The following is a 26295-nucleotide window of genomic DNA, read 5'->3' as shown; positions in this document are numbered from 1 at the left end:
CCTATTTTCTTCAAGGAACCCTGTAGACACAGCCTTACAGGAAACTCTGTGTCATCTAAGAAACAGCGACATCAAGACATCACGTTGGGACACAGTGATGAATCTGTTTTTACCAAATGACTAAACATTTAAGTGTCTATTTGTCCCATTAACAACACAACAGCATAGAGAGATGTAAAATGTGGAGAAATATAACAGTGAAATAACAAGTGAGCCAAATGTTAAATAAAAGGCAGCTGAGAGTACGGAAATAATTCAATTCAATTCAATACAACTTTATTTATCCCGAAGGAAATTCTTGTGCCAGTCTTTTACTTCAGTAAAGTAGCAACACTACTGTGTAAAACTGCTCTGTTACAAGTAAAAGTCCTGCATTCAATATCTTACTTAAGTAAAGGTACAAAAGTGTTAGCATCAACATGTAGTTAAAGTCCCAAAAGTAAAGTGCTCCTTTTGAAAATAGCCCACTGTAGAATCATTATATAATTACTGGATTATTATTATTGATGCATTCATTTGTTTGTGGCTTTAGTGTTGCAGCTGGTAAAGGTGGAGCTCATTTTAATTAGTTTATATTGGCTACTAAATTGTTTAATAATCTGAATATGTAAAGTAACTAGTCACTAAATCTATTAAATCAATGTGGTGGAGCAGAAGCAGAGAGTAGCAGAAAGTAAAACAAAACCTAAGTGCAGTACTTGACAAAATGTTGATGCAGCTGCATTCCACCACTGTCGGACATATTCAGGGGTTAGGTTTGTGACTTCTAAATTAATAACAAAATCTTAAAATCCTACCTCTTCTTCTCGCCCTCTGATTATATAGAATAAACAAAAAGAAGGACAGGAAGGAAGACAGAGAAACAAATAAGTAATCAAAGAAGAGGTGGCACCACAGTGTGGTGAACAGGTTGGATTCAGATTCAGATTCAGATTTTGTTTATTGTCATTGTACAAACATAACGAAATTCAGGTGCACTCGGGGACAGGGCTCATATATAAAAGTAAGTAATAAATAGTAATAAAATAGTAATAAAAATAAATAAATGCCTTCATTTCACTCACATTCTACACAATTGTAGAAACACTTCACACAGTCATTGCCAACATATGCAGTTAAAACTGGATTTCAAAAATGTGCTCATGTATATTATTGCACATAAAATAAGTTATTGCGCATAAGAAAAGGAACTGCTATGTGTTTTAGTGGGTTCGCTTCAGTTCAGAGTGCAGTATGGTGATGGCTTCAGGATAGGGACTGTTTATGAATCTTGTGGTGTGTGTTTTGATGGACCTGTAGTGTTTTTCAGAGGGCCACAGTTCAAACAGGTGATGAGCAGGATGGAGTACGATATGATACGATACGATACGATTCGATACAATACAATGCAATACAATACAATGCAATACCATATGATACGATACAATACAGTGCAATACAATACAATGCGATACGATACAATACGATATGATACGATTTATTGTCCCACAGGGAAATTTGTCTTGGACTCATATGCACTGCATACAATAAAAACACAGACAAACAGTACATTAAACATAACAACAAATAACACATACCCCCTCCCCAGTGCAATACAGTAGGCTATAAATAACATCAGATAACACATGTATTGACTTGTCGTCCATTAGAGGTCCTCTGAAATGTATGTGCCTAGGAATTTAAAACTGGTCACCCTCTCCACCCTCACCCTATATGTACAGTATGTGTACAGTACAGTACAGGGCAAAATGCTGGTTTCTATTCTCCCAGGTCCATATAGTTGAAAGTTACATTGTGTGGCTGCTTTTTAAAGAATTGTGAAAGTTTTACTGTCTTTATTTGGTCACAATATCTCATTGTATACATTGACATGTTAATTTATTTATGTAGAGGGTGTACTATGGCTATCTATGTCTGTGTTAATACTGCATGTATTTGTGTTTCTGTTCTAAAGACAGAGACATAAGCATTGTTCCCCCAGTTTAGTCAGCACTATTTCAGATGAGACTGGATCTTGATGATGAAAAGACAGGGATAAACTGAAGAAGAAAAGCATGTGAAACTTTTGTTTTCTAACCAATTTCAAAGGCGTGAATCTGTTGTGCTGCATGCTGTCTCACAGCTCCATCTGCTGTCACAAAGTCTCAGGATCATTTAATCCAAAGACAAAGCACCGCTGAGCTAAAACGAAACCAAAGATGAACCGTACAGATAAAGTAAACTGCACTGTCTCAAAGTTCAATCAGCAACTAACAGCTAAAAACTCAAGTAGACTGCCCCCTTGAGGATTTTTCAAGCTGACAGGCTGACAGGCAATGTGAAGGGATCGAGGCAAAATGGTTGTCTTTGATAAAAACATGAATCCTTGTATTGAGTCAGGAGTGTGAACACAGAGATGGCATTTAAACCCACACACTTTCACAACTTTATTTAAAGACGATCTCTCTCACGATGATCTATGAGCGGCGTCTGAGTAAACAGGCCCTGAAGATGATTCTGCTCATGTTTTCCAACGTGAGCTTATACCCTCTGGCAGGGCCGCCCACTGGGGTGTAAAAAGGGGAAAGCTTTCTGGGGTTCAGCCACTTGGGGGGGCCCATGGAGGACAGCAATAATCATGTTCATCCGAAATGTAAGCAATGAAAACCAAATTTAATTTGGAGCCAAAATATTCACCCTTAGGCCTCCTTATTAAAACAACAAAAACAAACACTGTATTCATTGTTGCATTAGTATAATGATGAAAACCAGTTTTCCTGAAAATGTCACTTTTATTTATTTCTTATTTCTTATTTCAACAACTGTTGCAAAAAAACTTAAAAAAAAGAAATGCATATGAACCTTTTCAGGGGCCCTCCGGCAGAAGATATTAAGTTACTCAAACATTTTTTTTGTACCTAGATTTGTTGGTGCTCTGAATTTCAGCGGATGAAAGATTCGGCTCAAATTATAAATAAACTGATGAAATATGTTTTATTATGATGAATTAATCTACCCAGCGGTGTATAAGGTGATTGAAATTAGCTCCACCTCAACCAGCAGCAATATTAAAATGACGCACATACATAGGCTAATCATAATCCAATGATATTATATTGTTAGATTGTTGTTTACAAGATGGTGGTGCATGTAGACGCAGCAGCTCAGTGCTCCTCCAATCACAGCTACCTTTCATAGTTCTGATATGGATCATTCTGCATAATGAGCACTGTTACCTTAGGTACTTTAAAGTAGGAACAGACAGCTTTTTAACATTCCCCCCCAACACATTCTCACGCCGACCTCATCACATATCGACGTTTGGTCATGGACTTTAAACGTCTACATACGACGTGCAAGGTACCCTGGGTGTATTGGTTGTTAAAGTTCTGGGACGTGTAAAGTTGTGCCTGTTACATGGATTGTCGTCTTTCAAAATAAACGTCTGTTTTCACAGGAAATTCAACGTTTACATACAGTCTCTTTCAAAATAAAAGCACTACATTGGTACAACGCCACGAATTGAGTTTTTTTTTTTTCCTTCAACAACAAATGCACGTGGTTGGGTTTAGGCAACAAAAACACGTGGTTAGGTTTATGAAAAAAGAACAGGGTTTGGCTTTAGAATCTTATGGGACGTGAACGCCACTTTCTCAGGTGAAAGTTGGTGTTTGTTGCACCCTTCTACCACCCCTCCCGCTCACACCAATTGGACTTTCACAGCCTTAACTTTCATCCTTGTCCCGCCACGTTTCCCCCTGACACCACAGTGGGCCATTAAACTATAATGGCAACTGGCTGCGTATCATGCTGATGTTAAAGAATACCTTTTTTCGATGGTTTCTGATGCCGCAAGTCACTGCACAAGCACCAAATTTCGACGACTTCGGAATGAGACCGGGCTCTTCCCCCCCTAGTGTTTCCAAGTGGTATTATTGTGGGCACTGCTGTCACAAAGTCAACTGCATCGTTTCCCTCAGAGCCTAACTACCACTTTTAGCTATTTCAGTTGTTACACTGACGTCATTTCCCCTACTGGGGATAGTAACTGCAAAGAACGAAAGACTGATATTCTTAGGAGGTAGTTATTGATAGCTACCGGGGAAAGCACTATCGTCTTTCTGTTTTTGGTTATACAATGACTGACGCACTTCCTTTGTCCCTTAAATCTTGCCTTGATTTTCCTGGGAGATCGTACCAAGTGCCAGGTAGAATTGCATAGTGAAAGTGAGGCTTATATGGAATCAATCTAAATACAGAGGGTGTCATTATTCTATAGCAAGGCAGGGAGCACAGGACATGTCCCCCTCAGTATTTAACATTTACTTCATAATGATAAGTAAAGCAACCTTGTCTGTTTCTACTTTAAGTATATTTTGATTGTAATGTGTCTGTGCTTTCACTTAAGTAAGATTTTGAATGCAGGACTTTTATTGTAACAGCATATTTCTACACTCTGGTACTGTTACTTTTACAAAAAGATCCGAGTACCTCTTCCACTATAATTGAATTGGGCATTTTATTTAGTTATTTTGGAAGTGGAGTGCAGAACAAACTTTTGAGGATAATTAAGTGTATTCTATTTTATTGTAATGTACACCTCCTCTGTTACCATCAGTAAACAAAATCTGCCAGCCCGCACTGAGTTGACACAACAACAAACAGGCAGAGTGTCAGCCCAGCAGAGGCAGGACGGAAATTTGACGTCAGCCCTCAAAAGTGAAAACTAATGGGAAACTAGACTCACATTACCTTTTGGATTCCAGACAGCACACCAGCCTAAGGAAAGCAGGTATGAGGATCTTCAACCACACTAACTTTCTCTTCCTCATCCCAATTTTTAACTGTTTAGTGTCTGTTAACTCACAGTAAAATGGGTTTGTAAGTCGTTTTAGATTAGATATATACAATCAGAATATCTAGCTTGTTTTATATAACTGTGAATATAACCTTTGATACATAAAATGCAGTTGACAGAGCTTTATCTTTTTTGTTTTTATAATACTTTGGTGATTTTAATGAGCTCATTTAAGATTTTTTCTTCTTTTTTCATCAAAAGCCTACGCAGAAAATTCTGACTCATTGTGATACAGGAGTCGTTTGTTGAGTACAGCAGATTAAAAAGGTCAAACCTATGTTCTCAAACAGTTTATCTGATTTAACTTTGGTACTGAATTCAAACACAATGACATAGGAAGGATATGAAGTTATAAAGCAGCCTTTGAGTGCTTATTGAATACATGTCTAGATTTTTTAGAGCATGTAGCACAAGACAATTTTAAGTCTCTTTGTCTTTCAGAAAGTTCACGACTGAGTCGACAAACTTGACGATGGCTTACAACAAATTCTTTATCGTCGTCTTTTGTCTTCTGAGCAGTAAGTACATTTTATTACCCCTTCTTCTTGCACACACATGCAGTTATTTAGGTGGTCTTACACAGGAAACAGACACCACACACTTTTTGCACAACGGAAATTTAACTGACAGAGGTGTTGCTGTGTAGCATCAACAGCTAAACAAAAAAAAAGAAGCAGAAATTCATGTTTGCATGTTTTTTTCTTTTCTTCTTTCTCTAAGACCTGGCTGGGGCCCTCACAGGTACGTACAACAAAAACAAGACACACACAACTTTGACATTCAATTCTTAATAATGTTTCATTTAGAAAAACAAGCAACACAAATGCAGAGCCAGACATCCGATGAATCATTTTTTCCACGGTTTTAGTTCACATCTTTCATCCCACTCTTTTCTCTCTCAGTCTGCCCCATTTACTTTCTGTCTGTGTTTGCCAGAGAGCACTGTGTCTTGCTACAGGATCGAGCCGGGGACAATAGCAGGCATCATTTGTGCAGATGTGCTGCTGACCCTCGTCATTGTTGTCATCACCTACCGATGTGCCAGTGTTCGGCGTCAGAAGATTGAAAATGGTGAGGAGACAGTCCTGATTTTATTGTGTTTGTATCTGAAATGTTGTTTGTTACAGCAAATGAAGTGTCAATGAAAAAGTTTATGAAGGATCGGCCTTTCACACCTGCTCATGCCTTTATGGAACTCCTGTTTTTATTATGATGCACAGATTTTTTGTTTGCATTTGTGAAACTTTTTGGTGTTTTGTACTTTCATTTCAAGGTCCAGTGTGTAGGATGTATGAGCATCTATTGGCAGAACTGAAATCTGATATTCATGTGTATAATCACCTGAAAATAGGAATGTCTGTGGTTTTATTATCTTAGAATAAGTTGTTATATCTGCATAGTGAGTGGGCCTCTTCTGCAGAGTCCACCATGTTGTTTCTACCATAGCCCAGAATGGACAAACCAAACACTGGCTCTAGATGGGGCCATCGTGGTTTTTGCATTGGCAACCATAGTTATCCTACAGGCTTGGCACACAGGAGAAGTTTCAGATCTGCAACCTCACTGCTAGTTGCCACTGGAGTGGCAGTGGCTCAGAAGGTAGACCAGGTCGTCCACTTATCGGAAGATCAGCGGGTCATCCCCAGCTCCTCCAGCCAGCATGCTGAAGTATACTTGGGCAAGAAGATATTGAACCCCAAATTGCTTCCGCAGATGGCACCATGTATGGTAGCCTCAGCCACCAGTGTGTGAACGTGTGTGTGAATGGGTAAATGTGACATGTTACGCAAAAGTGCTTTGAGTGGTCAGAAGACGAGAAAAGTGCTATACAAGTGCAGTCCATTTATTTACCATTTAAACCCTACACACTGGACCTTTAATTACTCCTTTAACCCTGCTGTGTTCTGTGATAGTTCTGCATAGACACTGATTCTTTGTGCATTTGGTGACTTTCTATTTTCAAATATCGGTACTAATTCTCTCTCTGTGTGTGTTTCTCTTCTCGTCTCTTCACAGCTAACAAAGTGTACATGAATGTCCGGGCCAACTGCAAGAGCTAATCTAAAGAAGATGCTGTACATTATAATATTATGTTACATCTTTTAGATTCTGTTTTGTCAAAAAAATATATACATTAGAAAATGTAAGAAAAGGTTAATAAATAAAGTCTTTTTACATTAAACTCTTTTGCAATAATCTAAACTAGAGTATCTTGTATATATTACATTTTTGCTCAGCTTATTACAATACAATAAACTTATTAAAAAAATCAAAGTAATTTGACTTACTACACAATTACTATTACATACAATACACTTGATGTGTAATGTCCCACATAGAAGATCTTGAATACTTTATAAAGAGCCTTTAACATTTAATCACAATGTGTAGTCTCCAGTTACTGTATACAGTACAGGCCAAAAGTTTGGACACACCTTCTCATTCAATGTGTTTTCTTTATTTTCATGACTATTTACATTGTAGATTCTCACTGAAGGCATCAAAACTATGAATGAACACATGTGGAGTTATGTACTTAACAAAAAAAGGTGAAATAACTGAAAACATGTTTTATATTCTAGTTTCTTCAAAATAGCCACCCTTTGCTCTGATTACTGCTTTGCACACTCTTGGCATTCTCTCCATGAGCTTCAAGAGGTAGTCACCTGAAATGGTTTCCACTTCACAGGTGTGCCTTATCAGGGTTAATTAGTGGAATTTCTTGCTTTATCAATGGGGTTGGGACCATCAGTTGTGTTGTGCAGAAGTCAGGTTAATACACAGCCGACAGCCCTATTGGACAACTGTTAAAATTCATATTATGGCAAGAACCAATCAGCTAACTAAAGAAAAACCAGTGGCCATCATTACTTTAAGAAATGAAGGTCAGTCAGTCCGGAAAATTGCAAAAACTTTAAATGTGTCCCCAAGTGGAGTCGCAAAAACCATCAAGCGCTACAACGAAACTGGCACACATGAGGACCGACCCAGGAAAGGAAGACCAAGAGTCACCTCTGCTTCTGAGGATAAGTTCATCTGAGTCACCAGCCTCAGAAATCGCAAGTTAACAGCAGCTCAGATCAGAGACCAGATGAATGCCACACAGAGTTCTAGCAGCAGACCCATCTCTAGAACAACTGTTAAGAGGAGACTGCGCGAATCAGGCCTTCATGGTCAAATAGCTGCTAGGAAACCACTGCTAAGGAGAGGCAACAAGCAGAAGAGATTTGTTTGGGCCAAGAAACACAAGGAATGGACATTAGACCAGTGGAAATCTGTGCTTTGGTCTGATGAGTCCAAATTTGAGATCTTTGGTTCCAACCACCGTGTCTTTGTGAGACGCAGAAAAGGTGAACGGATGGATTCCACATGCCTGGTTCCCACTGTGAAGCATGGAGGAGGAGGTGTGATGGTGTGGGGGTGTTTTGCTGGTGACACTGTTGGGGATTTATTCAAAATTGAAGGCACACTGAACCAGCATGGCTACCACAGCATCCTGCAGCGACATGCCATCCCATCCGGTTTGCATTTAGTTGGACGATGATTTATTTTTCAACAGGACAATGACCCCAAACACACCTCCAGGCTGTGTAAGGGCTATTTGACCAAGAAGGAGAGTGATGGAGTGCTGCGGCAGATGACCTGGCCTCCACAGTCACCGGACCTGAACCCAATCCAGATGGTTTGGGGTGAGCTGGACCGCAGAGTGAAGGCAAAGGGGCCAACAAGTGCTAAACACCTCTGGGAACTCCTTCAAGACTGTTGGAAAACCATTTCAGGTGACTACCTCTTGAAGCTCATGGAGAGAATGCCAAGAGTGTGCAAAGCAGTAATCAGAGCAAAGGGTGGCTATTTTGAAGAAACTAGAATATAAAACATGTTTTCAGTTATTTCACCTTTTTTTGTTAAGTACATAACTCCACATGTGTTCATTCATAGTTTTGATGCCTTCAGTGAGAATCTACAATGTAAATAGTCATGAAAATAAAGAAAACGCATTGAATGAGAAGGTGTGTCCAAACTTTTGGCCTGTACTGTATATTTGGAGTTATTAAGCAAAGCCTAACAAATAAGAGTTGTGTTAGACTCTTTAAACTAAACTCAAAGTGTGTAAATCAAACTTACCAACTTTGTGAATAAAATACCTCTAAATGCCCAGTTTCTTAAAATGTTGGCACTATAACCACACCATGCAGCACCCTCTGCAGGTGAGTTTTGGTAGCACAGTACTGTATTTTAACAGGCCCTGAAGACCTTTTATAAATATATATATGTTATCAAAGATTGTACTGATACAAGTGATTTCTTTTTTTAAGACAGACCTGATGATTTAACATGATTTTTTTACAGTGTAGTATCAGACAAACCACTGTGCTGACAATGTCTTAAGGAAAATGTTGATTAAGTAAAATTTCCAGCTTCAGCACATTAATAAAATAAGTTTAAAATACTTCCATGTGTGTTATGTTAAACTGATTTTACCATTTACTGAGAGAAGTAAAATGTTTTTAGTGTTCAATACTATGTCTGTGCATTCATATGTGTTTTGTTGGGTCACATGCCTTAAAAAGTTTTATTTCTTTCTCAGAAACACGTCTTTTCATCTATTTTATCACACTGTACAACAGTGACATCTGAGCAGCGTGACTAATACTGACCTGGTTAGATTCAGGACAGATGATGTCACCGTGTATTGAGGTGATATTGTGGTTAAACTGCTGTATGCCGTTACAGTCAAATACAAAAAAAAACAACTCTTGACCTTCATTAATTCAATATCTCTGCAACATTTGTCTGATCTACTTCCTCTACAGATGGACTGCATGTGTTCTCTCACTTTATGCAGCAGAAACACTCTTAAATAAAAACCTTGAGTGATTTTTGGTTGTGATGGTTTACAGCTGAAGTGTCTTTTCTTCTTTCACACAATTTGGGAAGTTGTTGCTGGGTGTTGCTGCATTAGGAATTTCCCTTGAGCTTGTAATTGCTCAGTGTTGACTGACTTAAGGGCAGCTTTTGACACAGGTGCATTATGTATAGATCCGAGCAGCTGGTTGATACAGATTTAATCTAAAGAGTGTTTCGAGGTTCAATTCTAGTGGGATCAATCATGCTTTTATTTTTTCCCCCGCTCTTTCTTTCACTGTTTTGTGAATGACACCAACACCTGCAGTTTATTTCCTTGTAATTGTAAGCCGGCAATTATTTGGTTTTCTATTTGATCCCTGAAAACTTCCTTCAGCTCTTACCTGCGGGGCATCCTGCAGGCTTATGGGTTTAACACTCTGTCTGTATAACTGCAAGATCCACCAAGTCTGCCTAATTCTTCATTGATCAATTATTAGGTGCTAATAGGAACAAATTTGGGTCTGAAATTTATAAAAATTCTTGCTTGTAAGTCAATAATTATCATGTTATTAAAAAAAATATTACAAGTCAATAATAAAGTTTTTTTTTGTAATAAGTTGTTAATACGTGGATTTTTACAGAAGGTCAGAGGTCAAACAACCTATAATGAATTAACAAGTGAAAAATGAAAATAAAATGCCCTATTAGAAGAAGATAAGAAGAAATATTTCACAACTTGGCAACCCAGATGTTGCTCTTATTCATTATGACATCTATAAAGTATTGATAAATGATTTATTAACCATTTTATCATAGTGTGCTTTAGTGTTAGGAATAAAAAAGCGGTCAAAAGGCTGCAGTTTGTCTCGCTGCAGCAAGACATGTATAACTAAAAGGAAAAACATAATGTACCTGCTCTTTAAATATACATTCACTTTAAAATTTTTCTGATTGTTTTGGATATTCTAGCTGTTCCCATTGAGTTTGATAACATGGGATGATACTTTTTTAATCAAGGCAGCTATCTTGTGCAGCAAAATGTTTGAGAAACTCAGGTTTGATAAATCCATTTTATAGTTTTAAACCTCATCTTAATCAACTTTTATTCCTGATTTTCAAAATGCTGTTAATCATATGTAACTTTACAAATGGCTCTGTTCAATTAACATAATTTATTTTGTAATTTTCAATCTTATTAGTTTATAAGGTGCAGCACTTTGCTACATCACTAAACATTTTATTATTGCTGTTGATGTGTCTGTGTTTGCTCAGTACACATGCTGTGTATGCTTGTATTATACATTTGTATTGCATGTATTTTATATCTAAATCCTTTTTAATATTTAGTTATTCGAACATTATGAAACTTAAAAGTCTCCTTGACAGAAACAATAAAGGTGCACTTTCATTTCGCTGACAGGACATCACCATTAGCGATAAACCTGTGGTTTAGCAAAGGCACACAGACTAAAAGCAGCAGTGACTGTGGCCGCCCGCCTGCTCTAAACCACATATCATGAGGAAATGCTCTATTCGGAGATACAATCGCATGAATTTCAGCAGAAACTGCAGGTGTAGTGAAGCTGACCTCACTATGTACAGCTCCTTATCTTAGAATCACTTGGACATGTTCATTTGATACTGTTTAAAAGACAAAAACGAAGGCCTGAATCCTCATGATGAAATGTGACAGAGTGGATGAATTTCTGTTTTTAAGTATGACACCTGCAGCTCTCACATGAATGTGACATTACAGAGATGAAACACCAGCTTCCTCTTCTGTGAGTGGACTCCCTCCTCCTTACACAGTCACATGTTGACAACCCTCACACCTCTGCCAATGTCGCCTGTGGACAGCTCTTCATCTGTGAACCCTCCTACATCTGGCTTTCTTGTTTATGGGTGCAACAACACTGCCATTTGAAAGAGCACAGACGGACCACTGGCCCTCGACCTGTCTGTCTCTCATTTCCTCCCCAGTCAGAGAACAACATAAAGAAGATGTCTGATGCTCTTTGCATTGTGGGTTCAATGTTTGGTGAGTGGGTTTCTATTTGTGTTTTGACAGTGAATAATTGTAGCGATGAGTTCAGGGACTCTCTCAGGTGTTGTTTTTATCTGAGGTTTTAATACCTGTCTGCCTTTCAGGCTCTGCAGAAGGACAGCAAGGTAGGTTGCTTCTTTAACTCTACTCCTCTTGTGGGATGCTGCAACATGATGTGGGTTTTGGTTTTGTATTACAACACTGTCTTCACTCTTTCACAGGCTGTGATTCATGTTACCTGATAAACATGGGCTCTGTCATAGGCATTATTGCCTCTGATATTCTCTTGACCATCTTCATCACTGTTTCTGTGTTCTGCTTTGCGACTCACCAAAGGAGAAGGAGGGATTCTCATGATGGTGAGTGCTTACTTTATATGTATGGCTGCTGATTTGTGCCCATGCTGGGTGGTGATATGGCAGGTGGGGAGTAACTTTTTCTGATATAAAATCACAGGTAAAAGAAGTCCGCCGTCATCGGTATCAAAGAAAATGTCATCAGAGGTCACAGAATCTCCCTACCAGGTACAGCAAAAAAATATTAGAGCCTTAAAGATGCTAAATATGAAAGTTATTTTAGGTTATGTGTGTTTCCATGATGAATTGTTTCGACTTTTTTCTGTAGGAGTTACACGGAGTCCAGTCAGATGTGTACAGTGAGCTTCGGCACTTTAGGAAATGAAACAATGGAACTATAAAAATGCAAGCTATATGTGGATGACACCACACAGTCTTCTACACACATCCTGTTTTTCCAGTTGCAGTACACTCACGCAGTATTATAGTTAACAACGTACATTATGTTTTTGCATGTATAATAGATATATTAAGGACTGTGTTGTGCTGAATGTGATGTTCGCTGCTTCACATTCTTGTTTTTGTGAATCTTAAGCTGTTTTCAAATTTGTATTTAACTGATTGTAAATTAAAGTATTTAAAGGAAATGAAAAAGATGCATTTGTATTTATATTTTCAGGAATTACTGACAACTTGATTTCAGATACTGAGATAAAAGCGACAACTTAAAGGTAGATTTGGTTCTAGGTTATTAAAAAATGGTTGTTGTGCTCATTTCTGATGTCATTTTCTGACATTTCTGTAAACGCTGTAGCAGTTTACTCTGTTTAACCAGTTTCCATAAGTAAGCCGGATACAAATTTGTCAAAACTTCTTTATTTCACATGATCACAAAAAAAAAAAAAAAAAAAAAAAATCTAAATGTGGATGAAAAAGTCCCAGAAGCGACTGCATTTGGAAGCAGCCAGTCGATGACTCAACAGATGACAGCCCCTGACTCAGTACGAGGAAGAAATAGAATCTGGAAAAGGAGAGAAAAACAACTGCTATTCAACATTACACTCATATCAGATGATTAACAAAGCAAGGTCTAGGAAACTGTTTCTCATAATTAGACGAGGATGAAATGTAACTCATTTAAATGTGCATGATGTGGTGCGGTTGTTTCCCTGAACCAGACTGGACTGATAGAGACATAAGCACATTGGAAACACACCTTCGCATGATCATCAGGAGGCTCGGCTCTTTGCTGGAGCAGAGAAGCTACTGGGCATATGCTCTGGAGGTGCTAAAACGTATATGAGAAATGACAGATCTTTCAGGAAAGCAGTCACTGTATGCATCGGTTATCAAACACTGTTGTTACAATATTCACTAGTGGAAGAAAAAGCTGATCTTACCTATTGGATAGTACGTTTCAGAGCTGATAAATTCTCTAGTTTGTGTGGGAATATTATATATCAATTGTTCATTCTTTGATTGCTCAGAGCACAATTCTTGGGGACACATGCCCCCAGTATTCAAATATGCTAGAAATATGGGTAGATGCAATCAATGTCAAACACTGTACTTGCTCCCCGTTTACTACTTTATTACTTTCAAATGTATTAGTGGAAAACTATTGAGTGTTATGTATGCTATGTCAATGTCCATTGTTGTAGTTTTTGGAAAGTATTGGTATATAATTTTTAAAAATGTTATGTCATAGTATAGTCATAAAAACATCTTTAAAAATGTCATTATATGTCATAAAAAAAATTCATTAAAATGTCAGTGTGTAAACTTGTTTTGTGCATCCTTCAATCAATCAAAAATGGCCTCAATAAGTGGTACTTATTATTATTGCTTTGTTTTATCTTTAACTATTGACCTATTTTTTTTATAAGGGTGAATATTTTTCTAAATTTATTTCACATATTTAATTTGTGTATTTCTTCCTGCTAAATACTTACTTTTTTTTTTATTATTATTACCAATAAGTTTTCTCATGGGTTGAAAGATGCTTATTTATCATACCACTAGGACTGTTTTTGAAGGCATATAACAAATGTTTTATCTGTATTTGAATATTTTGTTACTTTACCTTCAAAGAAAAGGAGAAAAAACACTTTGGAATTATGATGTGATGTAAGAATTGTGCCCCAATTTTGTTATGAATAAAAATTTTAATTAACAAAACAAACAAAAAAATGGCACTCAAAACTTCTGATCTAAGATTTTTGTTTCAAAGTGCTCTAAAATGGTCAGATTAGCTGTTAAATTTCTCAAAAGAAAATTCAAGTGGGAATTTCCCACCAAAATCCCCCTGAAGGGCCCCGCCCCAATGCCAAATATGTGGTGCTGTCCCTAAAATAAAAAATACATTTGTTTAATAGAATCTGATCTTACCATCATGGTCCACATCTCCTCTGTTCCCAACTGGAGCAGGTCTGCCATTGTTTTCCTCCAAACTATCCGGATCCACCAGTTCTCTGCTTATGTATGGGGCCATCATACCATTCAACCCATGAACTCTTTCTGGTGTAGCCTTCCTCTGGAGACGGCCAGTCACTTGGTCCCCACTCAAACGAATAACATGTTGTCCTGACAAATTTTCAGCCCCTTGAGTGTTCATCATCACTCCTTCCTCACTGTTGAGATCAGTCCACTCTCTGCTTGCTGTGTCTGCCCCATGTGGCTCACCGAGCTCCCTGCTCTCCTGGTCCTGAACCAGCCTCCTACTGATATTCACTGACCCCACATTGGTTTCCCGCCTTGAAAGTGCTTTCTCCACAACTTTAGGAATCATGATTTCATCACTGTCAAGGCCTTTGAACGCATCTGGAAAGAGCAAGTCGTTAGAAACAATGAATCATCTCATTTGCATGTTAGTATTAATTTAAATTCAAGGTAGCACACCTCTGCTTTCACCTCCATTTTTATCTGATACTTCAGGCCCTGAAATATTAAAAAAAAGAACTTAGTTTTGTTCAAATTAAATGGAATATTTTTTCAACATTGAAATAAAAATGAAGCAAAAAATCACACCTGTTAATCCACTGGTGTTAAAATTCTCTGTAGATCTTGCCTCTGACATATCTGTGAATGGATTGTTAAAGAAATCTGAGGCACTCAATTCAGCAATTATTGAAAAACCCTAGTCATAGGAACAGTTAAAAACATACCCATGGGTTTTAGCCATTAAGGCCTTCATCAGGGCAAGTGACTTACTCTTGTGACTGAATATCTGTGAATGGGTTTGCTGCTCTTTAAAGTGAAATTCTGCTCATGACAAGCTCCATAAAACAGCTTTTTGTGACAATTTGGAAATCAAGGTGAGACTTTAGTTATTTTATGTACATGATGGTACAGTATGATCCACTGTACCACCATGTACATATTTTAACAAGGGAGAAAAGAGCACAAAAATGTACCTTCAGAATCTTGCTCATTTACGGGCCTAGATGAAGGGTTTCGATTTACTGCAGACATGAGAAAACACATGATGATAATCACTGGGGTGGTTTTCATATGGTAACGATCAGATAATGTCAAAGGTGCTCGCTACTGTACAACCTGAAGATTAGACTAAGCGATTAAGCAGCACAGTTACCAAGAACGTCTCTGTTCCGTTTTTTGTCTCTCATTCGTGACCTGGTGTTTGAAACTCATGTTTATGTTCATGGGGAACAAAAAGTACTTTGAGGATCTGGTGAGATGAGACCTTCCTGTTTTAAAACTGAATTTATCTCAGTGTGTGTGTGTGAGAGTTGTATTGTGAAACACAGACCTGTTGTACTTGCAGGTGTGGTCTTTTCAGTTGTCGTGCCAAATGCATCTATAACAAGAGTAATCGACAAGTTGTGTGATCAAAGTTTGCAGCAGTGGTATAAACAGGTATTAATGTCATTTCAAAAGGCAGTGCTGTGTCGGTTTTGCGTGTAAAAAAAAACCCATAAAAATGATATAAAAATGACATTATCTCACCATTTAGGAGGCTTAACACATTTTCCCTTCGCGCTTGAAAAGAAAGAGAGACAAGGTGTTATTCCAGCTGTCCTATTTTATAAATCTTTAACGTACATTACAAAACATCTGATTATTTTTTCTCTCTTTAGGTGGGTTTACCTCTAATTGGGGCTGTTACCACCATAGCTGCAAAGGGAAGAAGTAAACAACACACAAAGCTGAAACAAATAAAACAACAATTAATTCAGGGTTGAAATGCATGTTTATGTTGAATTTATTGCATTTGCAGCTTTAGGAAAACATATTTCAATATATCAATTATCTATTAGACAAAATATAAAAACTTACAGCTTCATTGTTGACGTTGGTCCTCAGTTGTGTCCAGTGTTTGTCAGCAAGAGTGCTGTTACGCTTTTATGTACTGCTGCTTCATCCTGATTTTTCACCTTTAATAGGTCTCACCCCGGTTAATTACAGATTCTAACATGACGTATCAGATTCAGCAGTCAAAGACTTCTTCTGTGTGTTTAACAGTGCATGACTTACAGGCAGAGACGCAGCAGTTTGAGTTTACAATGGTCTATTCATGATATCAACTCCACATTCAAACTCAAACAGAATCTTTCTCATTATTCTGTGTTGATTACAGGTGGTTGGTTACTTCAGGAAAAGGCCCCTGGCTTTTTCTTTGACTGAGGTAAATGATGCCACAGAAAAGGTATTGTTTTTGTCACTGTTTCGCCATTGTCCTTTTACCCAGTGAGCCCTATATTTTGCCTAACAAAGAGCTTTTTAAAGCAGGTCGGCCCTGCACTGAGCATCTATAGAGATGCCTCTTGGTAGAAGTATCCTGAAATGGAGGGCACAATAATGCAGTACTTAAAGCAACAAGTTAGGAAACAGTGTGAATTGCAGTCTCATGTGTGTGCATGCTGTGCTAATACTAAAAATACTTCATAAAATGTGAGTTATGTAGGCCTGCTGAACCATATATGCCTTCAACAGTCTTATAACAGAGCTCATGGTGGCTAAATGTGCATGTTGCTTGTGGAAATGACCAGTGAGTTTGGGGTGTACAAATGACATTATAAGTGTGACTGAATGCTGAATGCACATGCAGATAAAAGTTTGTGCCTCAGTCAGACCTGTTGGTGGCAAAGGGAGCTACAATCTCCCCCATGTAAAGGAAAAAGTTAGAGCGCCCTCTGCAGGAGAGGCTGTTCGCACTAAGCTCTTGATCCCAAGCATCGCCATATTGACGTCCCAACAACGCTGAGAGGTAATCGTGTTATTTAACCACAAATCGTCGCAGGTTTGGACCCGCTGTTGAGTGTTTTATACGTGCGGAACAGCCGAGAACAAGCCACACAGCCTCGGTGCCTTTCTACGACTCGATCACAGTGTTTGTAGGGTGTTTTTTCAAGGCGTTGTCAGTCAGTTGCCTCGCCAGCCAGCAGGCTATTCACTCCCCTAGCATGCTAGCTTAGCACTTTCTAGCTTTAGGAAATATATTTTTCGAAGCCGGTTGTTTAGCTGTACGTAAATAATAATCACTATAATGATTATTTGACCGTTTCGACGCGGCGTGTTTACTTATTCACGTTACAGCCCCTTAATGTGGCCGAAAACTAGTTGTGACTTTCCAACCGGCTTTTCCCTCTGCTGTTGACGAGCTAATGCTAACGAGCTAGCAGCCCGACCAGCTGCCCGGTTCGCCTGATAGCTAGCTGCTAGCCGTTAGCTCCACTGCACTTGTGCAGGCCTTGGGCCACAGAGGGTTTGTGCGTACACTCACCTTTTCATTTAAGTATTTAGCGGGCAAACTGGTTATAACTGAACGAGTGTCTTGTGCCAGGGAGACCATTTGTCGGTTGAATGCATTTAATAAACCCATTACTTTAATGTAGCCTCACTTAGCTGTATTGGCTCACATAGTTTGTTCATGTTTGCTTAATTGACAGCATTGATTTTAATCAACCTACTTTCTGCCCTTTTTCAACAGGAGATACTGCCTTGGTGTAGCCCCCAGTGATGACTGTATTGAGCCCTGTACCTCCTGATTAGACTGGTTGGATGCCCCCTTTTAACACTCAGGTCTCTGTCATTTCACACGCCACAACATGTAGACTAATGATTTAGTTTCTGATGATTTTTCTTTGTTAGGATCCGTGTTATTAAAATCAAACGTGGCTAATTTGAGTTACTATTTTTGCTGCCTTGGATGAAACATCCGCAGTATCGTTTGAAAGTCACGTATACAGATCAGCATCCTGTGTAACTGGGGAAAACGTTTTCGAGTTAAGATGTCTTTTACGGCTTGATTAGCATTTCTCAGTTCTACATCTGGTGTTGAACCAATGTGGTGTATTTGGCTGTAGTTGGCTAACTGTCTGTTTTATATCTGTGTGCCCATTTAGCTTTCTTACCATAAAGGCATCTCAACTGCTCCTGTCTCAATTCATCCAACACCATCATCCTGGAGGGAACCTCCCAGGTATTGTGTTGCCTTATATATAGATTACCTTATATCACCTTTTTACTTATACAATGTCCTTAAGTGTAAACCACTATATGCTTTGATTTGACTCACGTTTTCTCCGTAATGTGCATCTATTTTTGCTGCAGTCTTAATTAACTAACTTTTTTATATTATTTGTTTTAGGAGATTTAGAGAAGATCCCGTGTAGAATATGTCTGGCCCTGTCCCAAGCCGCTCTCGAGTTTACCCTGATGTAAACACACAGAGACCTCGGGAATACTGGGACTATGAGTCCCATGTCGTTGAATGGGGGTAAGGCAAATGGCCGCTGTTGGTGCTTTAGTTGTACTTGTTGAGTTTCAGCATCGTTCATCATGGCTTTTGTTTTGTTTTGTAGGAACCAAGACGACTATCAGCTAGTCAGAAAACTAGGGAGAGGCAAATATAGTGAAGTGTTTGAAGCCATAAACATCACAAACAATGAAAAAGTGGTCGTCAAAATACTGAAGGTAAGAAAATAATCATCTGATTATCCTGATACTTTATCTGTTTTGTGTTTCAGTTGAACAAAGTCATAAATTTTGTTAGCTCGGTGGCGATACCTCACATGCCTTTGTCTGTTCACAGCCGGTCAAGAAAAAGAAAATCAAGAGAGAAATAAAGATCCTGGAGAATCTGAGGGGTGGCCCAAATATCATCTCACTGTTAGATATCGTCAAGGATCCTGTGGTAATTTTATTCTCCTTTTTGTAGGAACCTAAATATGTAAAAAGTTTAATGCAAACACACATGTACATTTTATCTCTTGTTTTTCTTTCAGTCCCGAACCCCTGCTTTGGTCTTTGAACATGTGAACAACACAGATTTCAAGGTAAATATCAACAATTTGTTGAGTTGTAATTTGGGATATGCTAATGCTTAATCCTTTTTTTTTCTTTTAAATATATCACGTCTCATATATTTGTTTTTTTTTGTTTTTTTTTACAGCAATTGTATCAAACCCTATCTGACTTTGACATACGGTTCTACATGTACGAAATCTTAAAGGTAAGAAGCGTCTTTTGTTACGCTCAGTTTGTTACACTGTATTTTATGGTCTGCATTGGTTGTTCATTTGCCAGAAACCTTACTTAAAGCTTGAGTTACTTCAGTTTAACATTCCTTTTTGCCTAATAGGCTCTGGATTACTGCCACAGTATGGGGATTATGCACAGAGATGTCAAGCCACACAACGTAATGATTGATCATGAACACAGAAAGGTATTGTCTCACGTGCTGACCATTTCTCATTTCTTGTCTTCCCAACTGTGACACTAGGTAATAACAGTTGAATAAAAAAATGCGCTCAACTTAATTTTCTTACACTTCCAGCTCCGCCTAATCGATTGGGGTTTGGCAGAATTCTATCACCCAAACCAGGAATACAACGTGAGAGTGGCATCGAGGTACTTCAAAGGACCTGAACTACTGGTAGACTACCAGGTGAGCCTCCTATACACTTTGTTTTATTTCTTAAATGATGCCAGATTTACACAAATTGGTTTTTGGATTTATAGTACTACAGATGAGATGTACCTTTGATTTTATAAAAGCAGCCATGAATCCAGTTAAAACTGTTTCACCGTTCTATATTATCTATAGATGTATGACTACAGCCTGGACATGTGGAGTTTGGGTTGCATGCTCGCCAGCATGATCTTCAGAAAGGAGCCTTTCTTTCACGGTCACGACAACTACGATCAGGTATGTGTAATCAGGCCTTTGTAATGAAGTCTTTTGTGTATGTGGTCACAAACCTGCAGCCTAAAGAGGGCATTGCATCATACATAGTATCATCAGTTTTACATTGTCAAACCACATTTTTGTCATACTGGACATTGGCCACATAGCAGCTCTCCTGGAGCACCTGGGATTTTATGTCTTTCTCAAAGTTTTATCAGCTGTTAATGAGCAAGGGTAGACATTTATTATTAAATTTTTGGGAGTTTGGATACAGGTCATAACACATTTTACTACCATGCATGTGGTCATTTGTGTTGTAGGCTCTCCATACATACACTTTAACATTGAGCATAGTATTTCCAATTTATTCCATGGCTCTTTGGGCTTGTGTTACTATAAATTTATGTGACACTACAATTAAAATGCTGTTTCAGATCTGTTGGTAGGCAATAGTAAATGTTGATTTAACATTTTATTCAAATTTGATTTTGAATAATCTCCTATAATTAACACACTGTGCTCAGAGGTAGAACTCATTATTTCTCTAGAGATCAGTCAAATCATGTATAATTCTATGAAATTAATTAAAAGTAAGGTTTGCGTAATAAATTAAGGAATGTTTGCTATTTTCAAAATATCAAAAATAGACTTGTCTAACTAATTACAAATTCTAATGTTCGAGATGAGTGTAAGCAGGGTTGGAAATTAGCACCAGCCATCAGCCAAATGCTGGTAAAATAAGCAAGTAGCTGCTAGATTTGCTTCACTCACCAGCCAAAAAAACAGTGGTAATTTATTGAGTGACTGGTAGATTTTGGAATCTGCCAGCCACAGTGGCAGGTGGACAAAGAAGTAATATAGGCAGTGAAACCTACTTATTACTGAGGGATGTCCACTGGTTTACAAATCTCTTCAAACTGTAAAAATAATTAATGTAACGTGCACATTGTTTATTTTCAACATTAATTTCTACATCACTAGTTTCCCATAATTACTTCTTCATTGACTCCATACAAACCCACTCCCTTATTGACTATAACACTATAAACTGTGAAGGAATCCATGCCCCATAACACCCTGCATATGCTTTAACAACTCTCTTAATGGTTGAATTATGCTTCCTCTTATTTGCAGCTTGTGCGAATCGCAAAAGTACTCGGCACAGAGGACCTCTACGACTACATCGACAAGTACAACATTGAGTTGGATCCACGGTTCAATGACATTCTCGGAAGGTAAAACATTTTGGCCGTTTGACCAGGGCGAAGTATCACTGACTGTTTTGACGAAGATTTTGACTAATGAATGTCTCACATTAAAGGAATACTTCACTCAAAAAACAACCATTTGTCAATCAGTTACTCACTGATTTGCAAATGGTCATTTCGTGAGTGAATTACTCTTATCAGGACATGACTAACTGTTAGTCATGCTGTGTTACTTTGAATTAGTGAAGAAAATTTTGTTTCTCTCACATGCCTCCACGGAACAGCGAACATAGTGATTCACTGATGATATGGGGATCATGTTTAACAACAGCAGAACTATATCAGAACATCAGTTTACAAACTCTCACACAACTACTGCAGTGTAATCCAAGTCTTATTTATCCAGTCATATGCTCAGTCCCTCCTGAACACATGTATTTTCGCTAAAACCTCACTATTTAAAAGTGAACTGAACATGAAACGTATCTGTGCTCTCTTCAAAGCCTTCTTTCTTCAAAGTTTTCTTTTTGTGAAAATTCATGTGTTTGGGAAGTACTGATCATAAGACTGGAAAATTAGACAGTCAATTAGATCATTGTTTGCTGTTTTCCGTGGAGGCACGCAAGAAAACCAAAGCTTTCTTCACAAATTCAAGGTAACACGGCATGACTGACTGATTAATAAATGGTCTTTTGTGAGTAAAGTGTTCCTTTAACACTCGATCACTGGTTTGTTTGCCCACAGGCACTCCCGCAAAAGGTGGGAGAGGTTTGTGCACAGCGAGAACCAGCACCTGGTCAGCACAGAGGCTCTAGACTTCCTGGACAAACTGCTGCGCTATGACCATCAAGCCCGCCTCACAGCCAGAGAGGCTATGGATCATCCCTACTTCTGTAAGTTTGTCTCTCCCTGTTTTTATCACCCCGCCTTCATCTCTTACTCATTGCCTGAGTCAACTGCCTCAAACCAAAGTTTGGGCGCGCTATGTTAAGTGGCTTGATTGTGTCAATACATTTGAGGCGCTCAAATAGACTCTTGTTCGCAGATCCCATCGTTAAAGATCAGGGAAGAGGGGCCACTCCTGGAGGGATGGCTGCCAGCTCCACACCAGTCAGCTCCTCAAGTATGATGGCCGGTAAGTACTCCTGCTCAGGACGACACGTTCCTCTCACAATCTGAGTATTTAAAGGTTCCCTGTGCGACATTCAGAGCCTTTATTTAGAAGCAAACCACTGTTTTCTATGTAAAGATGAAGTGAAGTAATGGCTTCCTGAGCAGAAAATGAAGTCATGCTAATTCTGTGTTTGTGTTGTAACCTGAGCTTCTCTGTGGTTATGCTCAACACTAGATATATACACGCACACAGACGGGAGCTTTCTGTCCATACTTGGTGCTCATTTTGTCCGTATTTGTGCACGTTTTCTAAAAGTGTACAGATACGGACAAAACGTAGCAGTAGCATCGGAGATCGTGGGGGCACTTTAGAATTGTCAAAGCAAAATATCACCGTAGGACAGAGAAAGAAAAAAATGGCAGAACAAATTGGTTATATAGTAAAAAGACTTCTCCGTCCACCTCACAGTGTATTTAATGGCCTCACAGACCACCACCATCTACAACACTGCCTCTGTTAAAGGCACATAATTACAACTTTCTCCACCGTCGCCATGTTTGTTGTTGTCAGAAACATTTGACTCTGCCTTCTAGTGCCATGCAGTGGATGTATCTATGCCAACATAAAGGCAGTGACAGTCACAACATTTGCAATGAAAGTATATATTTTTATACGTAAAGGGAGTATAATCAGCCTTAAGCTGGTCCAGTCTTGCGTGCATGTTGATTTATGTGTCTGCCGCTGGCTGGCTTATCACAGCTGCTTTGCATTGGGCTCAGACGGCAGTTATCACTGCCATTGGGACAGCGTTGTTGTGGAAGTGTAGCGCCCACCCTCTGGTTCCCCAATGGTTAACATTGTTAGCACAGTTGGCATTGTTGCCGTGGTTTAGCTTTGTCTATGGAGTTAGCATTGTTAGCTGCTAGCCACCAGCTCAGCCACCTCCATGTTGAGAACCGTGTCCAGACAACTCGAATGCTCGGAATTTTGCATCAAGCTTCTTTGAGAATGTTATGTCTTTTAAAAATAGCTGAAATAAGATTGTGACAGACTGTGTCTCTGTTTTCTGACTAATTTGGGCGGACAATTAGAGATGCAGCTGGAGAAATGGTCAGATTGTAAGAAACGCTACATCACAATCTGACTATTTCATTGGCTGCAATCAAAGTTATATCTCTATATTTATATCCAATTGTGATGACATGTAAATATGAGTGGTTACCAAATGGTTAACGAGCCCACTGTCTCTCCTCAGGCATCACCTCAATGTCCTCCTCACAGCCGCTGGCTAACATTGCTGGATCACCCGTCATCTCTGCTCCCAACACTCTGGCCACACAAGTCCCCGCAGCCACCGGGGCTCAACCCTGAAGCCACTTCCTCACCCGTGTTTATGTGTGCTCATGGCCTTGTCCTGCCTAGCTCTCACTGCGGCCCAGGGCCATGGCTCCCCTTTTTATGTTGAAAATAACAAAGAAGAAGATTTAAATTGCTTTTCACATTCAGTTATATTTTGACACCTGGACTTGACAGAAATGTATTGTTGCACCTGTCAGGATTATTAGAATTAATTTGGGTGTGTTATTTGACAATGCCATTGTCTAGAAACTCTAATAAGATGTAGACATGAAGAGAATGGATAATAAAATTTATTTTGTATGTTCCAAATATACAGTCTTGCTTGAAACTGTTTGATGGGGATCCTGCTGTATTACACTGTGAACCTTTACAAGACTTCACATAACAAGAGTCAGGAATCTGGTGTGCCCCACCTAACAGTGCTCGCCGGTTGCACACGATGTAATGTGCAGGAGTTGTTGGTGTTTTGAAGTTGTTAGATGCTATAATTCTTTAATTGGACTTTTGTAGATATTCTACAGTTACTGTCAGGTTGCATGCACCCAATGCTGAGTATCACAGGGTCAATAGTTTGCCAATTTTATGTTACTTTCACTTCTATATGTGTATGTATGTGTTCATGTTTGTTTTTTATGAAGTCTCTTACACATGATTTTGATTACATAGACAATTTTGTAACTTTTTGTTTTATGTTGGGAGGAGTCATCACCTACAAAAACAACTTCAAAAATAAACAATTTAAACAGGTTTTGCAGGCACGACATGTTATTGAGTATACCGTCTGTAGAGTAGTCGCACTGGCAATGTGAGAGAATTCATAATAGAGGAGTGTAGTCAGCATATCCCATGGGACAATTTGCCTTTTGATAATGAATTAATTTTGGCACCAAATGATTTAGTGTGTGATCAAAGCAGAGTGGATTCCCCAGCTTTCTCGCTCTGTGTTCATACAGTCACATCTGAACAGAGTGCAGTGCCTTTATCCTTAATCATTTTCTACAGTGTTTTTTTTTATTGTTATCATTGAAGTATGGAGGCATAAAATGTGTCTCTCTACAAATTTCGAGAGAGCATCAAAAGAATGAGCAAACCTTTTCCTGTCAGTGCTGGCCAAAACAGGGAGGACATGCACACCCCAGACTATATCACACTAACTACAGTAAAGAGGAAAATAAGTCTGCAGGGCTCACACATACATTCTCTGATGGAAAAGAACTGAGGCTAGCTCAAACCAGGCAGTGCTAAGGTGATACGGAACTTAAAGGGGCTGAAAAAACTAGCTGCCGCTTGCTCTTAGAATATTTGATGGGGTGCACACGAACACGCAGGATCCAGGGAGCTGTTTCAACATTTTATCACAGACAGGGTAATTGAACACTTCAATGGTAGTTGTCGGATGATTTTTTTCTATATCTGCATAATGTTAAACAATAATAATGAAAATAATAGTAAATTAGGTATCATTTAATTGACATCATTTATGCATGTTATGGTGTTACTCTTTCTCTTCATACAACTACAGGTTAAACTTAGGAATCTTAGAACAGTGACACAAAACAATCTGTTAACTTTAAATAATACGTACAGGATTAACAAAGTAAAACTTTATTAAAGTGAAAAGTCCATATGCACACACATCAGCCCTCTCTTTGTTCTACTTGGCATGTTTGGAGGGGAAAAGAGTCACAGGCCTGAAGGGTGGAGTTTTATAATCTTGGGGGAGTGGTCTAGTCAGGTAATGCAAGTGGGGTGAAGACTTGTGGGGCAAATAAGATTTTATAAATAAGGTTTTCATCTTGGGCTCTTGGGCTCATCCCTGTGTCCCTCTGTCCTTGGACCCTCATGATGTATAAGGAAAAACTCCCAAAAAAACCTTTAACAGGGAAAGAAATTGGTAGAAACCTCAGGAAGAGCAACTGATTTCAGTAATAATATAATAATACCCAGCCAACATTTATATGTGGGGTCCATGTGTGTAGTAAGTAGGCTGAAAAATGGGCCCCCAATGGCTCTGTCCACAGGTTCAATATTGGCCCCATGGGTGGGTTATCTAAGTGGACCCCAGATAAGATGCCAATTTTGGACCCATACCATACCATACCCTCTTGGTACCCAGGATGCACTAGCATAACCTATGTGGGGCCAACTTGGGTAAACCCATCCATGTGGACAAAAATGTTTGTCAGTGATGAAACATGACTGTCCCATTTTACCTGAACATGCCATTGAGATAGGGGCTCTCACTGTGTTTAGAGGTCCAAAGTTTTTCCATTATTTTACATGGCAACATATTTTCTTTACAGAAATAAAGCACAGTTCATAACAAGCCCTGAAAGTAACACTCGCAGGTAGTCTTAAGAGTTTTAGGAGGTTTCCTTGGCTGATATGTTATCTATAACCACAGTGTCCCACATGACCTGACTTCACCCTAGATGACCCC

General features: G+C 38.8%; 4 protein-coding genes across 4 annotated transcripts; 3 read left to right on the top strand and 1 right to left on the bottom strand.

The window, feature by feature from the left end:
• Window positions 1–4631: 4631 nt before the first annotated feature.
• hcst (hematopoietic cell signal transducer) lies at window positions 4632–7215 on the top strand. Its single transcript, XM_033641735.2, has 5 exons — window positions 4632–4771; window positions 5279–5355; window positions 5558–5578; window positions 5774–5908; window positions 6854–7215. The coding sequence occupies exons 2-5, from the start codon at window positions 5310–5312 to the stop codon at window positions 6895–6897; spliced, it is 246 nt and encodes an 81-aa protein (XP_033497626.1). The 5' UTR covers window positions 4632–4771; window positions 5279–5309; the 3' UTR covers window positions 6898–7215.
• Window positions 7216–11497: 4282 nt separating this feature from the next.
• Window positions 11498–13807, top strand: tyrobp (transmembrane immune signaling adaptor TYROBP). The gene is made up of 5 exons (XM_033641075.2): window positions 11498–11723; window positions 11834–11854; window positions 11951–12088; window positions 12186–12253; window positions 12354–13807. Exons 1-5 carry the CDS (start codon window positions 11687–11689, stop codon window positions 12408–12410), a joined length of 321 nt encoding a protein of 106 aa, XP_033496966.2. The 5' UTR covers window positions 11498–11686; the 3' UTR covers window positions 12411–13807.
• On the bottom strand, window positions 12948–16329 carry LOC144464421 (uncharacterized). The gene is made up of 8 exons (XM_078171222.1): window positions 16322–16329; window positions 16133–16191; window positions 15992–16024; window positions 15439–15486; window positions 15053–15103; window positions 14414–14845; window positions 13242–13313; window positions 12948–13046 (listed from the first exon to the last, which is right to left on the bottom strand). Exons 1-7 carry the CDS (start codon window positions 16327–16329, stop codon window positions 13255–13257), a joined length of 690 nt encoding a protein of 229 aa, XP_078027348.1. The 3' UTR covers window positions 12948–13046; window positions 13242–13254.
• Window positions 16330–17132: 803 nt separating this feature from the next.
• On the top strand, window positions 17133–24601 carry LOC117265202 (casein kinase II subunit alpha-like). The gene is made up of 15 exons (XM_033639564.2): window positions 17133–17252; window positions 17976–18067; window positions 18391–18467; window positions 18636–18764; window positions 18850–18961; window positions 19080–19181; window positions 19273–19323; window positions 19440–19499; window positions 19629–19712; window positions 19824–19934; window positions 20094–20195; window positions 21309–21409; window positions 22127–22275; window positions 22428–22517; window positions 23752–24601. Exons 4-15 carry the CDS (start codon window positions 18664–18666, stop codon window positions 23865–23867), a joined length of 1179 nt encoding a protein of 392 aa, XP_033495455.1. The 5' UTR covers window positions 17133–17252; window positions 17976–18067; window positions 18391–18467; window positions 18636–18663; the 3' UTR covers window positions 23868–24601.
• Window positions 24602–26295: the final 1694 nt, after the last annotated feature.

Source organism: Epinephelus lanceolatus, chromosome 10 (genome assembly GCF_041903045.1).
Source record: "Epinephelus lanceolatus isolate andai-2023 chromosome 10, ASM4190304v1, whole genome shotgun sequence".
Taxonomy (NCBI): Eukaryota; Metazoa; Chordata; class Actinopteri; order Perciformes; family Serranidae; genus Epinephelus; species Epinephelus lanceolatus.
Note: the sequence above shows the minus strand (reverse complement) of the source record. Positions and strands in the feature narration are given on the sequence as shown.